Consider the following 17941-nt stretch of genomic DNA (forward strand, 5'->3'; position numbering starts at 1 on the left):
TCTAATAAAAGAGTAATATGCAAATTGACCACACCTCCGCTACACCCACAAGCCATGCCCACCAGCCAATCAGGAGTGAGTATGCAAATTAACCCAACCAAGATGGCTGCAGCCATGGAGCAGGCAGGAGGCTTGGGTTTCCCTGGCGATGGAGGAAGCCAAACTTCCTGGCCTGCCCTGGCCTCCGCTCAAGGCTACAAAGTTTCAATTATAGAAGATAAATAAATCCCAGATCCCAGGGCCTCTGCTTGGGTTGCCAGGGGGCATGGCCAGCCTGCAAACCACCACAGGCCCCTCGCCCAGGCTGCCCCACACCCCAAGGGAACCCCCACCCTGATCCAGGACACCCCTCAGGGCAAACCAGCTGGCCCCCACCCGTGCACTAGGCCTCTATCCTATCTAATAAAAGAGTAATATGCAAATTGACCCATCACTCCAACACACAAGATGGCTGCCCCCATGTGGACACAAGATGGCCTGCAAGGGAGGGCAGTTGGGGGTGATCAAGCCTGCAGGAGAGGGCATTAGGGATGACCAGGCTGGCAGAGGAGGGAAGTTGGGGGCGACCGGGCCTGCAGGGAGGGGCAGTTGGGAGGACCCAGGCCTGCAGGGGAGAGCAGTTGGGGGGGACCAGGCCTGCAGGGGAGGGCAGTTAGGTGTGACCAGGCCTGCAGGGGAGGGCAGTTAGGAGCAATCGGGCTGGCAGGGGAGCAGTTAGGCATCAATCAGGCTGGCAGGGGAGTGGTTAGGGGGTGATTAGGCTGGCAGGCAGAAGCGGTTAGGGGCAATCAGGAAGGCAGGCAGGCAAGCAGTTGGGAGCCAGCAGTCCTGGATTGTGAGAGGGATGTCCAGCTGCCCGTTTAGGCCCAATCCTACTGGGGCAGTCAGACTTCCCTCGAGGGGTCCCAGATTGGAGAGGGTGCAGGCTGGGCTGAGGGACACACACACCCCCATGCACGAATTTCATGCACCGGGCCTCTAGTATATATAGATTAGTACTCAAAAAATATTTTTGTCAACAAATTGCCATACTTCCTGGAATTTTATGGTGACAATGTACAAGTTCCCTTTTACCTTGGCTACTAGGAAGCTCAGAGATAAATCTAGTATACAGTGGCAGTAGCGGTCACACCCGAGGCTTCTGGTTCAGTAATCTTTCCTTTCTAAATGCTGTACCATAACCTTTTGTGAGTCTTGAAGTGCTCTGTATGTGGTTTAATATTATAAGTGCCCTCAAATCCTTTTTGGAAGTCAGTGCTTCTTTGGAACATTCTTGACTTTCCCCAAATCTTTATTGAAATCCTCCACAGTCTTCAAAACCCAATTCACCATTATCCTGCTGCTCAATTACTATAAACAGGTTGTTTTTTCTATCTATACTAACATACACAGTATCGGGATATAAATACATGGGACAAAAATGACTTGATAATATATATGTTTTGCGAGTTGCTTTTTTCGCTCACTAAGTATCTTAGCAATTTTTGTATGGCTCTGACTGTCTGTGCCAATCCCTACCAGCTTCTTTGCACGTGGCTTTGGAATGTAATTCTCTACGTCCAGTCTTCCCTTCTCCACTCAGTCCCTGGATCAGGACCCACGTCTTGACATCTGTGTCGGACTGACTACATAGAGCCCAGGCTCTGGGCATGCATTTATTCACTAACCGTGCATTATGCTCCTACCATGTGCCAGGGACGCACTGAGCTAAGCACTGAGGGACATAGACATGAGCAAGATTAGCATCTGCTGTGTGCAAGGATGGGTACATACTGTATTTGTACCACTGAGTACAGTAGCTTTAGCTACAGACAGCGTTTGAACTCCTGAAATATGGTGAGTCCTCACTGAGTTGTGCTGTCCATGTAAAATACACACTGGGATGGGAAGACTTAACATGAAAAAAATAAAAAGTACCGTATTTTCCGGCGTATAAGACGACTTTTTAACCCAGGAAAATCTTCTATACGCCCAGTCGTCTTATACGCCGGAAAATACGGTACTCAACTGATCATTTTTATATTGATTAGCTGTTAATATGAAATTTGACATTTTGGGAAAAATAAATATGTCTAAAAGTTAATCCACTTGTTTATTTTTACTTTGAAAAATATGGCTGGAGAAAATTTTAAATTATATACATGGCTCACATTACACTTCTAGGTCTAGCAGTCATGAAAATGAGCATTTCTGAGGCCACTCCATCCTGAGCAGTGGACTGGTTCTCTTGGTTTAAGGGGACAATCACATTTTACGCAAACTGGACTCCTGCTGGTATATCACTTTTTTAAAATCACACTTTATTGTGCAAAAAGAAAAAAAAGAATTAACGGGAATTCTTTATTTTAAAAAGCTAAATTCTTAAATGTTGTGGTATCTCTAAGCTTATGGGCCAAAGGAATTGCAATCTGTGCTTGCTTTTGCTCCAGGGCAGGGCCATTATGCGAGTTAACAGAGATGGTTATGGTTAAGGTTCCTGAGCACCTACTGTGTGCCAGGCACCTTTTACACTTACAACTCACTCGGTGCTCACCAGCAGCCTCTGAGGAAAAACCCCACCATCCTTTCTCAGCAATGGCCTTGGATCGTGCATGAACCGGGGCCTTCAGAGGCACATCCCACGGGACCCCGTGGCCATCTTTATGTAAATTGTGATGTAAATGATACTTAATAGGAGCTCAGAGAGGTGGAAGGAGCTGTCCTATATCACACTGCAGTGCTCTTCCCAGGGCACCCTCATTAATCAAAATATATAAAATGCAATATAACGCTATGCCACATAAAACCACACCGTATGCTGTTTTATTTCCCAGAACTGTGATACTTATCACCAATCAAAGAGGTGTTGGTTTGGTTTCTGTTTTAAATGAATACCAGCACAGTGGAAAGCAGTGAGTCTGAATTCCTTACTTTATTCACAAAAGGCAACTGAAACACAAACCCCTTAAGTCCTAAGGTGGTAAATTGTTCCCAATTCCCACCAGGACAGACAAAACAGCATCCTTGTGAATAAAAAGAATTTTTTTCAAATAACTCCCTTAAGCCTAAGAATTTGGGTCCCCCCCCCCCCCCCCTTAAACCACTAACACATGTTTATTTTAACAAGTATAACTGCGTTCTAACTGTTTTAGGAGAAAATTTCAATTGTGCACAGATGAGGAAAACAATGACTTCCTTATGTGGCTGCTCACAGGCCGTCTCCTCAGCAAACACATGTGTGCATTTTGAGAAAAGAAGTGCAATATTTCTGCCACTTTTACAATGAAACTTGACTCTGATCAGGTGACTGTGTTTTCTTTAAGTGTCTTTAAATTAATTAATTAATTCATCAGCACAGTCTGTCAGCTCTCCCTCCAAAATGGCCCTGAATCTGCGCCTGCTTCTGATCTCCTCAGTAGCCACCACCCTGGGCCGGGCCACCATGATCTCAGGACTGTCAATTGCAGTGGGCAGTGTTCCCTGCCCTGATCCTACAGTCCATCCTCAACCCAGAAGCCAGTGGGATCGTTTAAATTGAATCCTATCATTGTCCTGCCTAAAACTTTCCATGGTTTCCCATCACCCTTAGAATCTAATCCAAATTCCTCACTGGCTGTTCAGGAAGTGGTAACTTCATCACATACCATCCTTTCTCCTACCTGTGATCTCCAATCACACTGGCTGCCTTTCAAGTGACTCATTCTCTCCAAGCACATTCCAACCTCAGGACCTTTGCACCTGCTGCTCCCTCTGCCTGGAACACTGTTTCCTCAGAGTGTTTCATGACTGGCTCCTTTGTGTCATTCAGGCCTCAGGTCCAATATCACCTCCTCTGAAAGGCCTTCCCCAACCACCCTATCTGAAGAGGCCCCATAGTGCCCCATGTGGCTCAGTTGGTTGGGCCATGTCTCATGCACTGAAATGTTGCTGGTTCAATTCCTGGTCAGGGCACATGCCCAGGTTGCAGGCTCTATCCCAGGTAGGGGTCGTGCAGGAGGCAGCTAATTGATGTTCCACTCTCAGGTTGATTTTTCTCTCTCCCTCCTTCCCTTTCCCTTCCTCTCTCTAAAAATCAATTTAAAAATCTTTTAAAAAAATTAAAAATAAAGCCCAGCTGGTGTGGCTCAGTGGCTGAGTGTTGACCTATGAACCAGGAGGTCATGGTTCAATTCCTGGTTAGAACACATACCTAAGTTGTGGGCTCAATCCCCAACTTGGGGAAAGCATGGGGCATGCAGGAGGCAGCTGATCAATGATTCTCTCTCATCATTGATGTTTCTGTCTCTCTACCCCTCTCCCTTCCTCTCTGAAATCAGTAAAAATATATTTTAAATAAATAGATAAAATAAAGAGGCCCCACAGAGAAGTTCCCTATCATATCCTCTTTTATTGTCCTCACACTTTTCAATAACTAAATCTATCTTTTTATTTATTTGTCTGTTTATTGCCTGTGTCTCCCATTCATCCCCAGTGTGAGTTCCATAAGGGCACGAACTTGCTTGTCTTATTCCTGGTTTAGAAAAGCGCTCAATAAATATTTGCTGAGTGACCTAGCCAGTTTGGCTCAGTGGATAGAGCGTCGGCCTGTGGAGTGAAGAGTCCCAGGTTTGATTCTGGCCAAGGGCACATGCCTGGTTTGCGGGCTCAATCCCCAGTAGGGGGCGTGCAGGAGGCAACCAATCAATGATTCTCTCTGATGTTTCTATCTCTCATTCTCCCTTTCTCTCTGGAATCAATAAAGAAATATATGTAGCCCTAACCGGTTTGGCTCAGTGGATAGAGCGTCGGCCTGCAGACTCAAGGGTCCCAGGTTCGATTCCGGTCAAGGGCATGTAACCTTGGTTGCGGGCACATCCCCAGTAGGGGCTGTGCAGGAGGCAGCTGATCGATGTTTCCCTCTCATGGATGTTTCTAACTCTCTATCCCTCTCCTTTCCTCTCTATAAAAAAATTAATAAAATATATTTAAAATAAAAAAGAAAGAAATATATATAAAAATATTTGCTGAGTAAATGAATGAATGAATGATCAGATAAATCAATGAGACAAAAGGAGAGAGGGAGAGAGCGAGAGAGGAACCTGTTATAAAACGATCATAAAATGACAAGAGGAACCTGTTATAAAACGATCATAAAATGACAGGAGGAACATGGTGCCTTGAATAGTACTTAGCTGGAATGTTTGAGCCACATTACATGATTTATCTTTGTCACTTAATAGAAAATGGTAATTTATTAGATAATAATAGTATAGTTTTACTTTACTGTTTGCCTGAGCCTGATGCTGTGCTGAGTATCTGTCTGCCCACATGCTTTCTCTCCTCCTTCCAACCCCTGCAGTAGGTGGTATTATTGGCTCCCTTTGCTGATAGGGAACTGAGACCGGGGAGCAGGGGGAGTGAGGAGTGAGGTGCGGGTAGTGTTGAGCAGCCCTGGGTCAGCTCCTCTTTCGGAGCCCTGAGCCGGCTGTGCCCACCACCCACTCTGTTCCCACCCTCTACTCATTGAATTTCAATGATCCTCATGATTTAGTCTCTGAATATACTCACCATAGCAAGGGTCCCTCGTGGCATGACTATAAAAATGTGTCAGCTCTGTTTTGTGCGTGGTTGACGTGCACGTGAAGAAGCCCAGAGATGGCAAGGGTAGAGCGAGCTCCATATGGCAAGGGTGGGGAGCGGGGCTGACAAGGGAGGTTTGATGGGGAAGGAGAGGAGAAGCCAGCCTGGGGGCAAAGTGCCTGGAACCCAGCATCAAAGACTCCCCTGCCTGGGCTCAGGCCCAGCAGGGCTCACCTCCCTTCTCTCTGCCGCAGGATGGGGTGCGTGAAGTCCAAGTTCCTCCGAGATAGAGACAAGGTCTCAAAAAGCAAGGCCAGTGCCAACCCACACAGCCCGGTGTATGTGCCAGATCCCACGACCACAGGCAAGAGGGTGAGTGGGGGAGGAAGGAGGTGGGGGAGGCTGCCCTATGCTGATATAACAGCCTCCTGTTTTCCCAAGGGTGAGCAGGCATGTTTGGGGTGAAATGGGGCTGACCAGTCACCAGCAGCCTCCTAACTCTCCAGCATACGTCTGCACTGAGCACCCAGGGCAAGGATGTCACTTCTTTTTTTAAAAATCCTCACCTGAGGATATTTTTCCATTGATTTTTTTCTTTTTTTTTTTTTTTTTTTTAGAGAGGGAAAGACAGAGAAATATTGATGTGAGAGAACACATCAATTTGTTGCCTCCTGTACGAGCCCTGACCAGGGCCTGGGCCAGGGAGGAGCCTGCAACCAAGGTACATGCCCTTGATTAGAATTGAACCCGGGACCCTTCAGTCCGCAGGCCAATGCTCTACCCACTGAGCCAAACCGGCTAGGGCCAAGGACGTCACTTCTTATCCTGCCACGCAGCCTGGGCTCCAGTGACCAGGTCCCAGGGAGCAGGGCAGGCCTCAAGCCCAGGGAGTAGCAGAAGTGGTGCTGAGCACAATGAGTGACCAGAAAGCAACAACAGCGGCTGCAGTGATGACAGTGAGGATACTATCCAGGTTCCTAGCAACAGCTGTAGTAACAGTAACTGCTCCACTCCCATTGCTAAATACCCGTGGGAGTGTAGCAGCAAGAAGAGAGGTGTAACACTGGCAGAGGTATTGACTTAAATTTATCCAGAGCTTACCCGGAACCGAGCACTCTCCTGAGTGCTTTATAGTTATTAACACCTTTAATCCCCACAATAATCTCATTGTCGGTCACAATTTTCATTACACCCATTTTACAGATGAGCCACAGATTAAATCATTTGCCAAAAGCCACGAGGTGAGTAAGAGGTAGGACCAGGATTTAAACTTGGCTCGTGCCACTTTCAAAGTATCAGTGGCAGGAGCGGAAGTAACAGAGGCAGAAGCTGAGTGCTAACTATCGGAGCAGCAGCAATGGTGGTAATAGTGTGGGCAATGGTGGCAGACGTAGTCATGGTAACAGCACCACTAGTAATGGTAGTTGCCACAGTGATATCAGAGGGCGGTAACAGTAGTGATCGTGGTGGCAACCATAACAATACTGGTAATGAGATGACAGTATTAATAGCAGCAGTAACAGTTATAATAACTGAGACCAATTTTGAACACCTACTATGTTCCAGGCATCGGAGTGAGGTGTTTCCACATCACTCATCCTCACCAAAAGCTGTGAGGAAGGAGTTCTGACACTTTACAGCCAGGGTGACTATGGCTTGCAGTGGTTCAGTGACTCCTTGGGGTCCCACGGCTGGGAAGAGGTAGGGCCAGGCCTTTCTACCCCCAAAGCTGGGTTCTCTCTCCTTCCGGGCTCCTTGAGTCCCCCCCTTACCGGAGGCTGCCTAAGAAAGCTCAGAGGCAGAGGTGTCCGCCTTCACCTGCACCCTTAGAAGGACAGTCTGTTACCCCACAGCCCCTACTCCTTGTTCCCAAACCTACCCCTCAGCCTGCTCCAAACACACCCACTCCTTTGCCATGACAGCCTGTGGAGGCTGAAGGCAAAGATCTTACCCTAACCCACTCATTTCTTCCACATCTTCTTGCTTATATCACGGGTTCCTGGCCTCTCTCCACTCTGCTGGCCCTTCTCCGGGCATGATGTCTAGAAATGGGAAAGTCGTAGAAGAGTCACCTCCGTCCCTCTGGCACGACCTCTTTTAAACACCCTGAGATTACCTGAGCTTCTCACACTGGTGATGTCCTAAGCTGACATCCTAAACCCTTGGTTGTTCCTGGGTCTGCTCCTCTCCGACCTGCCTGACCCGGGGCCCTTTCTGTGGTTCTCTGAGGCCCTCCAGCTTGTCCCCAATGGGAAGTGGAGGGTTTTCTCCCCCCAGGTTTTGGTTGTCCTCTCTGAGCATCAGATTTAAGGGATTCTATACTCAGCCACTCACGGACAGGGTTCCCAGGTCAAATGAGTTTGTGAAACTCTGAGCAGAACAGGCTCCTTCCCTGGAGAAGTCGGGGCCTTTATGACTCTTGGCAACGGGCCTGGGGCTCTCCCAGAAGAGGGGTATCCGTCTCCGTGTTTCCCAAACCTGGCTCTTTCAATGACTGTCTATCTAAGCACGTGACACGCAAATGCATTCCCCTTGGAAAGAAAAGCCACACATTACAGTGAACGCTACAGTTGCCTCTGACCGAAGACCCCTCCCCAGCGGTCTCATCCCTCTCCCCAGAGGCATCCCCTGTGGTCAGTTTGGTGAGGACCCTCGCGAACCTTTGCCGTGAACATACGCTCACACGTACATAGTATGTGCCCGCAGGAAGTGTTTAGGGTGGGTGTGTATGCATTTTATGTAAATGTATCATATTCCGAAGAACTAGCTTTGTTCACGCAACAATACACCTTTGAGGTTTAGTTGTGTCAGGAAGGAGGCTTGACCTCCCTCTTACAAGGGCTGCTTAGGGTGCGACAGTGTGGCTGCCAGTTCCCCTTGAGACAGACACTGAGGTTCCTTCACTGACATCATGGAGCCTTTTCTCATAGAGCATGTTGGTGGGCCGGGGTTTCTTCAAACATCCCTTGGAAAACATGGGTCTGGGCCAACCCCCTCACTGTACGTCGAGGGGAAGAGGCAAGCCAGTGTCCCCCAGGATGTCCAAAGCCAAGGGCAGAGCCCACAACTCCAGATCCTTGTCGTGGCTATATCCCATGTGCCATGTGACCTCAGGCATGTCCTCTGCCCTCTCTGGGCCTCCTCCCATGACACACAGGGCTGGGCTAAGAGGCCTGGGGGTATCCTTTTTGACACAGGCCTTCTGTGGCTCCCCGCACATTATTGGATTCATCCCCTTCTCCTATTTCTTCCCCACAGCGACCTGACACCAACAGCAACCCCCCAGGGTCCGCGGAGGGTAAGTATCTGGCGAACGCATGCGGTGCAGTCTCGTGTTCTGTAGAGGTTGAGGTTAGGTTCTCAGTCAGAGTTTGAGGCAAAAGTTCGTCAAAACCACCCTTGAGCCCTGACCGGTTTGGCTCAGTGGATAGAGCGTCGGCCTGCGGACTCAAGGGTCCCAGGTTCGATTCCGGTCAAGGGCATGTACCTTGGTTGCGGGCACATCCCCAGTAGGAGGTGTGCAGGAGGCAACTGATCCAGCTGATGGATGTTTCTCTCTCATCGATGTTTCTAACTCTCTATCCCTCTCCCTTCCTCTCTGTAAAAAATCAATAAAATATATATTTTTAAAAACCACCCTTGAAAATCCCCTAAATTGCCACCAAAGTACTTCGTACAGGCTATTTTGTTTCTATAGCACTGTTTAATAACATGAACAAAACACTGTTAGCTTTAAACTGTAGAATCGCACCCAGCATGGCAAGATGCTTACTTATAAAGACAGACACATCAGTGGGTCCAGGGCTGGGTGCCAGGTGTTGGAAGGGAAACCCCCAGGGCGGTGGGGATGCTCAGATAAAGCCTCCCTGCCCCACGTGTCTCTCGTCCGCGCAGGTTCTAAGGACACCATCGTGATTGCCCTGTATGACTACGAGGCCATTCACCATGAAGACCTCAGTTTCCAGAAGGGAGACCAGATGGTGGTCCTGGAGGAGTGAGTCCTCATCCCCTCCCCCCAGACATTCCTACCCCCAATACTCAGTACACTCTCTTCTGTCCTTCAGTAAAGAACCTTAGACTAGGGCAGTGGTCGGCAAACTCATTCGTCAACAGAGCCAAATATCAACAGTACAACCGATTGAAATTTCCTTTGAGAGCCAAATTTTTTAAACTTAAACTTCTTCTAACGCCACTTCTTCAAAATAGACTCGCCCAGGCCGTGGTATTTTGTGGAAGAGCCACACTCAAGGGGCCAAGAGCCGCATGTGGCTCGCGAGCCGCCGTTTGCCGACCACTGGACTAGGGTATATGTGACTGATGAGAATGGACCTGATTGTAATAGAGGAGGAAGGGCTGAAGCCACAATAAAGGGGCTTGTGCCCTTACTAATGGCGCCCACCCAGGCAAGGATGAGCGGCTCACAGAGCTTCCCCAGGGAAGCCTTCCGCGGGCTCCTGTGACCAAGCCGCAAGCTTACCTGTGGACCAGACCCTGCTGAGGTGACTTTGCACGCAGAAATCTTTGGATCTCTGAGTTTGCTGCCTTTAATCTCCTCCAGTCTTCACCATCAGCGAGTGTAGTGTCCAGTATGTGGGGAGGCGGGGGCCAAAAATGGCAGTGGTTATGCTTGGTCAGACTCCTGAGCCCACTCCCTCTGGCTCTTGGCCCCAGCTGAACCCCTAGAGTCTGCCATGGGCACAGGGCCCCACCTTAGGTATGGCTAGGAAGGCCAAGGCTGCAAGACCAGGGAAAAATAGTGGGGCCACAGACCCAGGTCTGTAGGCTGTGAACGCAGGGACAAACCTTGATTTCAGGCCCTCAGATGCACAGTGGGGGCTGTTGTAAAGATCCCTACCCCTAATCATGGCGCGTATGCAGGGGGTACTCCAGGCCAAAGCTGAGGGGCCCAAGAGGACTAGGGGAAGTCCTGCCCACTGACCCCTTTGCTCCCTCCTGTCTCTTAGGTCTGGGGAATGGTGGAAGGCTCGGTCCCTGGCCACCCGGAAAGAGGGCTACATCCCAAGCAACTACGTTGCCCGCGTTGACTCTCTGGAGACAGAGGAGTAAGTCTTCTATTTCCCTGCCCTCCAGAAGGAAGCATGAGCAAGGTCAGCCTTGTTCCTGCCTCAGGGCCTTTGCACTCCCTACCTCGCCTACCTGGCATACTCTTCCTGGGGTTCTGGGCCTGGCTGGTTCCTTCTCATCCTTTGTGGCTCAGAGAGGCCTTCCCTAACCACCCTGTCCAAAGCAGGTCCCCTTTGTGACTTTCTCTCTCATTCCCTTTTCCACTCTTCTCACTAGCATTTCTTCCTTGTGCAAGATCTACGAGATAACTTCCCAGGGGTGGAATATCCGGGGAGATGGTTCTTACTAAATACCCTGTAACGTTGCTTGACTCTTTCACCACGGCCTGAATCCTTGTACAAAATGGAATCAAAGAAGGTTGGGGGAGGGAGCGCAGAGGAGCGTGGTGATTAAGAGCTTGGGCTCTGGAGTTAGACTGCCTGGATTTGAAGCGTGGCTCCACCACTTCCCAGCTGTGTAATGCCAGGCAAGTTACTTGCTCTCTCTGTTCCTCAGTTTCCTTATCTGTAAAATGGGGATGATAAGGGCAACAGTTCCAGAGTTGTTGGGTGGATGAATGTTAGCTGTCTCTCTCCATAGTTGATGCAGAGGAAACAGGGGCCCAGAGAGGAAAAGCAACTTGCTCAAAGTCGCACAGCAGTTTTATGGCAGGGCCAACGCCTACTGACCTCTGGTCTGGGGCTTTTCCATCCCAGCACAGGAACCACTCCTCACCCTGCTGAGGGTGGAAATAGATTTGGCTGCTGCTGCTTGAACTTTCCCACCCAATAGCCCAAATGTTATGGGAGAATGAAGAAAAGATCCAAGGATATGGTCCCAAGTATAAAATTATTTGAAATCTCACATTTTTGCTTAGAAATTTATGCCAGCTTTATATCTGACACAGAGAAGGATAAACCGCGAAACTGATGAAGCTCAGACCCTCACTCACAATGGGCCTTCGAGGCCCTGACAGGAATGTCGTGTGTTCCTGTGAAATTCGCAGAAGTAAGATTTTGACCGCAGTTGGTTAAGACTGCTGTATTTTCACACTCAGCCTCTCTGTCCATCACCTCACCGCTCTCACTGGGTGCTGTTGGAATGACCTCTGGGCATTTTGTATTTGTAAGGCTGTGTTATTTTTCTTAACCTTTTGCACTCGGATGTCGAGTGTGACTCGATACGGTTAGCATTAGAATAAAGGAATCGAGAAAAAAGCAAGCAAGTGCAAAGGGTTAAAGAAAGCTCCCCGATGTGCGTAAGTTTCCGTCAGTCTCAGCAAGCTGGATTCAACCCTGGTCAGATGTCTGTTTTAATATCAAAAGAATCATTGTTTTTCCCCAAAGAGTCTTTGAGGAAAGTCAACGCTGCAGGAAACCAGGCCCTCGGTACCCTGGTGGCCCCGTCAGTGGGACAGGACTGCCCACCCAGGGTTCACACACTGTCTCTTCCCCTTTCCACCAGGTGGTTCTTCAAGGGCATCAGCCGGAAGGATGCAGAGCGCCAGCTTCTGGCCCCTGGCAACGTGCTGGGCTCCTTCATGATCCGCGACAGCGAGACCACCAAAGGTGACCCAGCAATCCCCACTCTATCTATCTATTTATCTATCTAGATAATGATGATGATGATGATGATGATGATGATGATGACGACGACAGCCAGCGTTTACTGAGCATTTACATCCTGACTACTTCACAAGCATTACTTCTTTCAATTATCAGGCAATGTGATGAGATAGAGAGGTCTCACAACCAATCCCACTTTACAGATGAGGAAACTGAGGCACAGAGAAGTGCTGTACTCACTTGTCCAAGGTCTCACAGCTGGACATGGAGAAGCCTGGACAAGAACCTGGCAGCCTGATTCCACAGCTCACTCTTACCCTTGTGCTCCACTGCCCAGCTGCCAGGATGGTGCCAGGGGTGGCTTTATAGGGGTGTCCGGAAGGGGTGCCACGGTAGTGGCCAGACTCTGAAGTCCCACTCCTGAGCGGTTTCTCTCTGACCAATGCAGGGAGCTACTCTTTGTCGGTACGAGACTACGACCCCCAGCATAGGGATGCAGTGAAACATTACAAGATCCGGACCCTGGACAACGGGGGCTTCTACATCTCCCCACGAAACACCTTCAGCACCCTGCCGGAGCTGGTGGCCCACTACAAGAGTAAGTCCTGCCCAGGGCCACACCCCAAGCAGGGTGGACCTGTCTCCCGGGAACCCGAGTCACGGTGCACCATGCCCTCTGAGGCCTGCTGAGCTCTTTCTGACTCTCCCCAGACAAATAGTTGCTTTGGATTCTCCTGAAGTTCTAGGCCCGTTGAGAAGGAGGGCAGAGGTGGCATCTGGTCATACTCTGCTCTCTGGGAATGTCCCTGGTCGTGGCAACCCCCTGGAACAGTGGCCAACTGCAGCCGACCAGGCAGGGAAGCCTCTGAGGGGAAGCCTCTGGCTGGCCGAGAGCTGGCTGCCCTCGCTGACCAGCAGCTCTGTTCCAGAAGGGAGCGACGGACTCTGCCAGAAGCTGACAATGCCCTGCGTGTCCTCCAAGCCCCAGAAGCCGTGGGAGAAAGATGCCTGGGAGATCCCTCGGGAATCCCTCGAGCTGGAGAAAAAGCTTGGAGCCGGGCAGTTTGGGGAAGTCTGGATGGGTAAGGACCCAGGGCCAGGGGGTGGTGGGAGGGAGGGTGTAGGGAGGTCATCACTTCCAGGAAGAGCCTGAGACAAAGTGGGAATGCCACCAAGGGCCGAAGGGGAGATCTAAATAACAACCACAAAGGAGCAATTCCTCTGAGAGCAAACCAAATTGTCCTGCCATGCAAACACCGATGTACCTCTGAGGCCATTTACCTGGTGGAGTTAAAAAATGTCCTCCTGGGAAGCAGGAGTCCTAGATGAGGAATCTGTTCTCCCTGATGCAGAGCCAAGAGGCCTACCAGTTGGGGGTGAGATTACCAAGGCCTCTTAGGATGATGGAAATTAAGAATGGGGAAATGCAGCCTGGTGATTTCCAGGTGAGTTCAGTGTTGGTAACTGTGTGCCTAGCGCCACGCCAAGGCGTTGTGGGGCACCCATAAGGCACGTTCCACCCCTGCTGTCCTGCCGCTAAAAACTCGAGAACAGCAACGCCTGGCCCAGTACCTGGTGCACCCGATTGTGCTTCCACCCACCGTGTTTTAAATGAGACTGGAGACAACTTACAGAGTCGCAAACAAGTTAGTCCAAAAAATATGTTTAAATACACATATTTTCAACTATATTTGTTGAGAGCCTGCTATATGCCAGGCACCTAATAAGAGGTTGTGGCAGAGAAAGTATGGAGAAGGGAAGACAGATCTGAGTAACGAGTTAGAAAACAAAACTATATTATATAAGGGTTTACTCTTACTAAAGGACAACCTCAGACTTGGATTAAAACTTCCTGGCAGCCAAGGCAAAAATGGAAACACAAGCAATGAAGAGATTTATAAGACGGAGTAGAAATGGGATGAGGGAACATCATGTGGGAAGTTCCTATGGTGGGAGGGGTGGTTGGGTACCTGAGGTGCTGAGTGACATGCAGGCTGACTGTACACAAAAGTCAAGGGGAGTTTGGTGGATGATGAAGCTGGCAAGGTGGGCAAGGCCAGATCATGCAGGCCTTATAGACCATGATGAAACTGGTATTTATTTTGAGAGCAGTGTTAAGATTAAAGCATTTTAAGAAACGATGGTATATGTGAGAGGGAGAGACAAGGCAAAGATGGTCTGTGTGTATGAGTGACAGGATCTGAATCCCTACAGCAGCCCTTCAAAGGCAGTGCTTATCATTCCTACTTCGCAGATGAGGAAACCACAGATGAGGGAGGATAAGTGACTTGCCCAAGGGCACATTGCTAGGAAGGCATGGACCAGCTTTGCAACCCACATCTGTCTGAGCCAAAGCCCATCCCTCTCTAAGGGCTGAGGTGGGCACGGAAGACTTTGTGGAGGAGGCAGTTCTGCAGCTGGGCCTTCCTGGGCGGTGGGGAAAGAGCATGGGTTCTGACCATCTTTCCTGCTTTCTCGCCCACTCCAGCCACCTACAACAAGCACACCAAGGTGGCCGTGAAGACCATGAAGCCAGGGAGCATGTCTGTGGAGGCCTTCCTGGCAGAGGCCAATCTGATGAAAACTCTGCAGCATGACAAGCTGGTGAAGCTGCATGCCGTGGTCACAGAGGAGCCCATTTATATCATCACCGAGTTCATGGCCAAAGGTGCTGTGTCGGGGGGCTGGGGATGCAGGCTGTGGCTCATACACGTTAATTGAAGACTCAGAGGTGACTTTGACATGGTTCTTGCCCTCGAGATGCCCCTAGTCTGGCCAGGAGCTCTTCCCACAGGTATAAGCATCCATGTGAAGGGGATGCCAGTGGAAGGGGAGCACATGAAGCTACCAGGAGAGGGGAGTAGGGCAGACCCCCATTTGGTGATGGAAGAAGAGGCTCTTGGATTTACTGTGTGCCTTAAAGGCCAGGGGAAATTCTCCCTGCCGGCCATGTTCCCTGCATGGGCCAATGCTCTGGAAAAGAGATTCCACAAAGCATCCATCCGTTCCAGGCTGTCTCCACCCTGCCCACCCATGATCCAGAATTTCTCAGGGACTTTTTTAAGCCACCATTTCACAAACATTTTCAATCCCTACCCATTTTTAGAAAATATTTTTATAGATTTCAGAGAGGAAAGGAGAGGGAGGGAGAGAGAGAGAAACATCAATGATGAGAATCATTAATTGGCTGCCTCCTGCACACTCCCCCGCCCCCCCCCCCCCCCCCCCCGCCTCTACTGGGGATGGAGCCTGCATCTCAGGCATGGGCTCTGACAGGGAATTAAACTGTGACCTCCTGGTCTGGAGGTCGATGCTCTACCACTGAGCCACAGGCCGATCAATACCTGCCCATTTTTTATTAATAGAAACATATCACCCAACCTCATTTAGTGTGATTTAAGATCTCAAAACTTTTTTCATTTTCTAATTACACAGTTACACCAGCCTTATAAGACCATAACCCAAGTCACCTGGGCTCAGAAAGCCGTCTCAGTCGAAGAACCAGTCTAGCAGTCACAAAGTCACTTAAAAACACCCAGCTTATTTTTCTCAAACACTAGGCGTGGTAAATAGATGTTTTATTTAAATGCGTTACTATGAACAATTTTACCCTAAGTAGTGAGAGCACTCATTGTTGCTCCCCCTCCCCCACAGGAAGCCTGCTGGACTTCCTGAAAAGTAATGAAGGCAGCAAGCAGCCATTGCCAAAACTCATTGACTTCTCAGCCCAGGTGAGAGGCTAGTGGGGAAGCTGGGGGGAGGGGAGGGTAATTATTTATTCAGCACAAACTTACTGACATACTATAATAACAGCAACAATACTGGATACCATTTTGTTGTTGTTGTTGTTGTTAACCCTCATCTGAGAATATTTTTCCCCACTAATTTTTAGAGAGAGTGGAAGGGAGGGAGAGAGAAACATCAATGTGAGAGAGATGCATGGACTGGTTGCCTCCTACATGTGCCCCAATGGGAGCTGGGGATTGAACCTGCAACCCAAGGATGTGCCCTTGACCAGAAATCGAACTCGCAATCCTTTGGTGTGCAGGCTGACCTCTAACCACTTAGAAACACTGGCCTAAGCACATTTATTGAGCACTCTGTATAAAAGTATACTTTTATTTTTTTTATTTTATTTTTTTAAATTTCTTTATTGATTAAGGTGTCACATATTTGTCCTCATCCCCCAATTCCCATCCCACACCCCTCCCCACGGATGCCCCAACCCCCTGTAAAAGTATACTTTTAAAATGTGTCTTACATGTACTAACTCATTAAGTCCCCACATCAACTTTCTAAGATGGGATTTTTGTTATCTGTTCTTTTTTTAAAAATATGTTTTTATTGATTTTAGAAAGAGAGGAAGGAGAGGGAGAGAGAGAGAAACATCTATGTGAGAGAGAAACATCAATATGCTGCCTCCTGCATGAATCCCTGACTGGGGGGGGGGTTGAGCCTGCAACCTGGGCATGTTCCCTGACCGGGAATTGAACTGGTGACCTTCCAGTGCTCAAGAGAGTGATCAACCAACTGAGCCACACCAGCCAGGGCTGTTAACTATTCTTATGTAACAAACCACCCAAAGCTTAGGAGCTTGAAACAATAATTTGTTTCTCATTATTCTGTGGGTTGACTGGAGTTGGCTGTGTGGTTGTCCTGCTCCACATGTTGAAACCGAGGTCACTCACATGGCTGCATTCTGCTGGCAGCGTGCCAAGGGCGAGAATGTCCATGGTGGTGTCTCATCCTCTGGGTTTTTTTCCACGTGGCACCACTCAGTAGTCCAGCCAGAGTTTGTGGCTTGGCGGTGAGGTCCCAATATAGAATATACCAAGGGGCCAAACCCTAATGTGCAAATGCCGATTAATTTAGCCTGCATGATGCTTGCTAATGTCTCATTGGCTAAAGTAAGTCATAGGGCTCAGCCCAGAGCCAGTGTGGAAGGGGACTGGCCAAGGGCCTGAGTCCAGGAGGCATGGTCCATTGGGACTCACCAATGTGACAGTGTAGCCACAGGATGGTAATTGCCATCCAAGTTTACATAATAGAAACTTGAAGCATTGAGAAGATACGTACAGATGAGGAAACGGAGGCCCAGTGAGGTTCAGTAGCTTGCCTAAGTTACTGTGTTCTTTCGATGGATATGGCAGTGAACAAAATGGAAAGAATTGCTGTCCTCACAGAGCGAACAGTCCAGATGGGAAGACAGACATTAAATAACTGAATCTCTTCAAGAGCCATGACCCAAGAGGCCTGGCTCAATGTCAGAAGAATGTAGTATCCAGCAAAATAATCATGTACACAAGTCACAGGAACACTTCTTAAAACCCCATCGTTCTCATCTTCCCTTCACACTCTGCAGCTCCTCTCACCCTCAGTTGAGTGCTTTTTATTTCTAGCCTCTTTCATTCTTTCCTATTTGTGGGAAAACAGATAGGAAAGGGGTGCTATGGGAGTACACAGCTGGACTAGGAGCAACCCAAGGAGACTTCCCAGAGGAAGTGGCCTCTAGGTTGAGCCCTGAAGAATGCATAGAAGTGAGTCTGATGAAGAGGAGAAAGGGTGTTCTAGACAAAGGAAATGGCCTGTGCCAAAGCTCAAAGGGAAAACGCAAGAACTGGGCCTGGTCAGCTGGGGCCTGGAGCTGGGAAAGATGAAGGGAGTGTGGTTTGCAGCCTGGAGTGTATTAGGGGAGACCTGCAACAGGGCCTAGACCTGGGCCTTCTGAAGATGCCTAAGGCAGAGCCCATTTGAGTAGGCAAATCCTAGGGGCT

At 49.1% G+C, this 17941-nt stretch overlaps 1 protein-coding gene across 3 annotated transcripts in view; it reads left to right on the forward strand.

The window, feature by feature from the left end:
* The window catches only part of HCK (HCK proto-oncogene, Src family tyrosine kinase), a 42150-nt gene that overhangs the window by 13008 nt on the left and 11201 nt on the right, over positions 1-17941 (forward strand). For 2 of the 3 annotated variants that reach the window (XM_054724472.1, XM_054724471.1), the window contains 9 exons: positions 5793-5910; positions 8797-8836; positions 9433-9532; positions 10503-10601; positions 12067-12170; positions 12616-12765; positions 13097-13249; positions 14656-14835; positions 15822-15898. In XM_054724472.1, coding sequence (XP_054580447.1) covers positions 5794-5910; positions 8797-8836; positions 9433-9532; positions 10503-10601; positions 12067-12170; positions 12616-12765; positions 13097-13249; positions 14656-14835; positions 15822-15898 — 1020 coding nt within the window. In that variant the 5' untranslated portion in view covers position 5793. The remainder of the gene's footprint in view (positions 1-5792; positions 5911-8796; positions 8837-9432; positions 9533-10502; positions 10602-12066; positions 12171-12615; positions 12766-13096; positions 13250-14655; positions 14836-15821; positions 15899-17941) is intronic. The other variant, XM_054724473.1, reaches the window with a different exon arrangement.

The sequence above is a fragment of the Eptesicus fuscus genome, chromosome 12, assembly GCF_027574615.1.
Source record: "Eptesicus fuscus isolate TK198812 chromosome 12, DD_ASM_mEF_20220401, whole genome shotgun sequence".
Classification (NCBI taxonomy): Eukaryota; Metazoa; Chordata; class Mammalia; order Chiroptera; family Vespertilionidae; genus Eptesicus; species Eptesicus fuscus.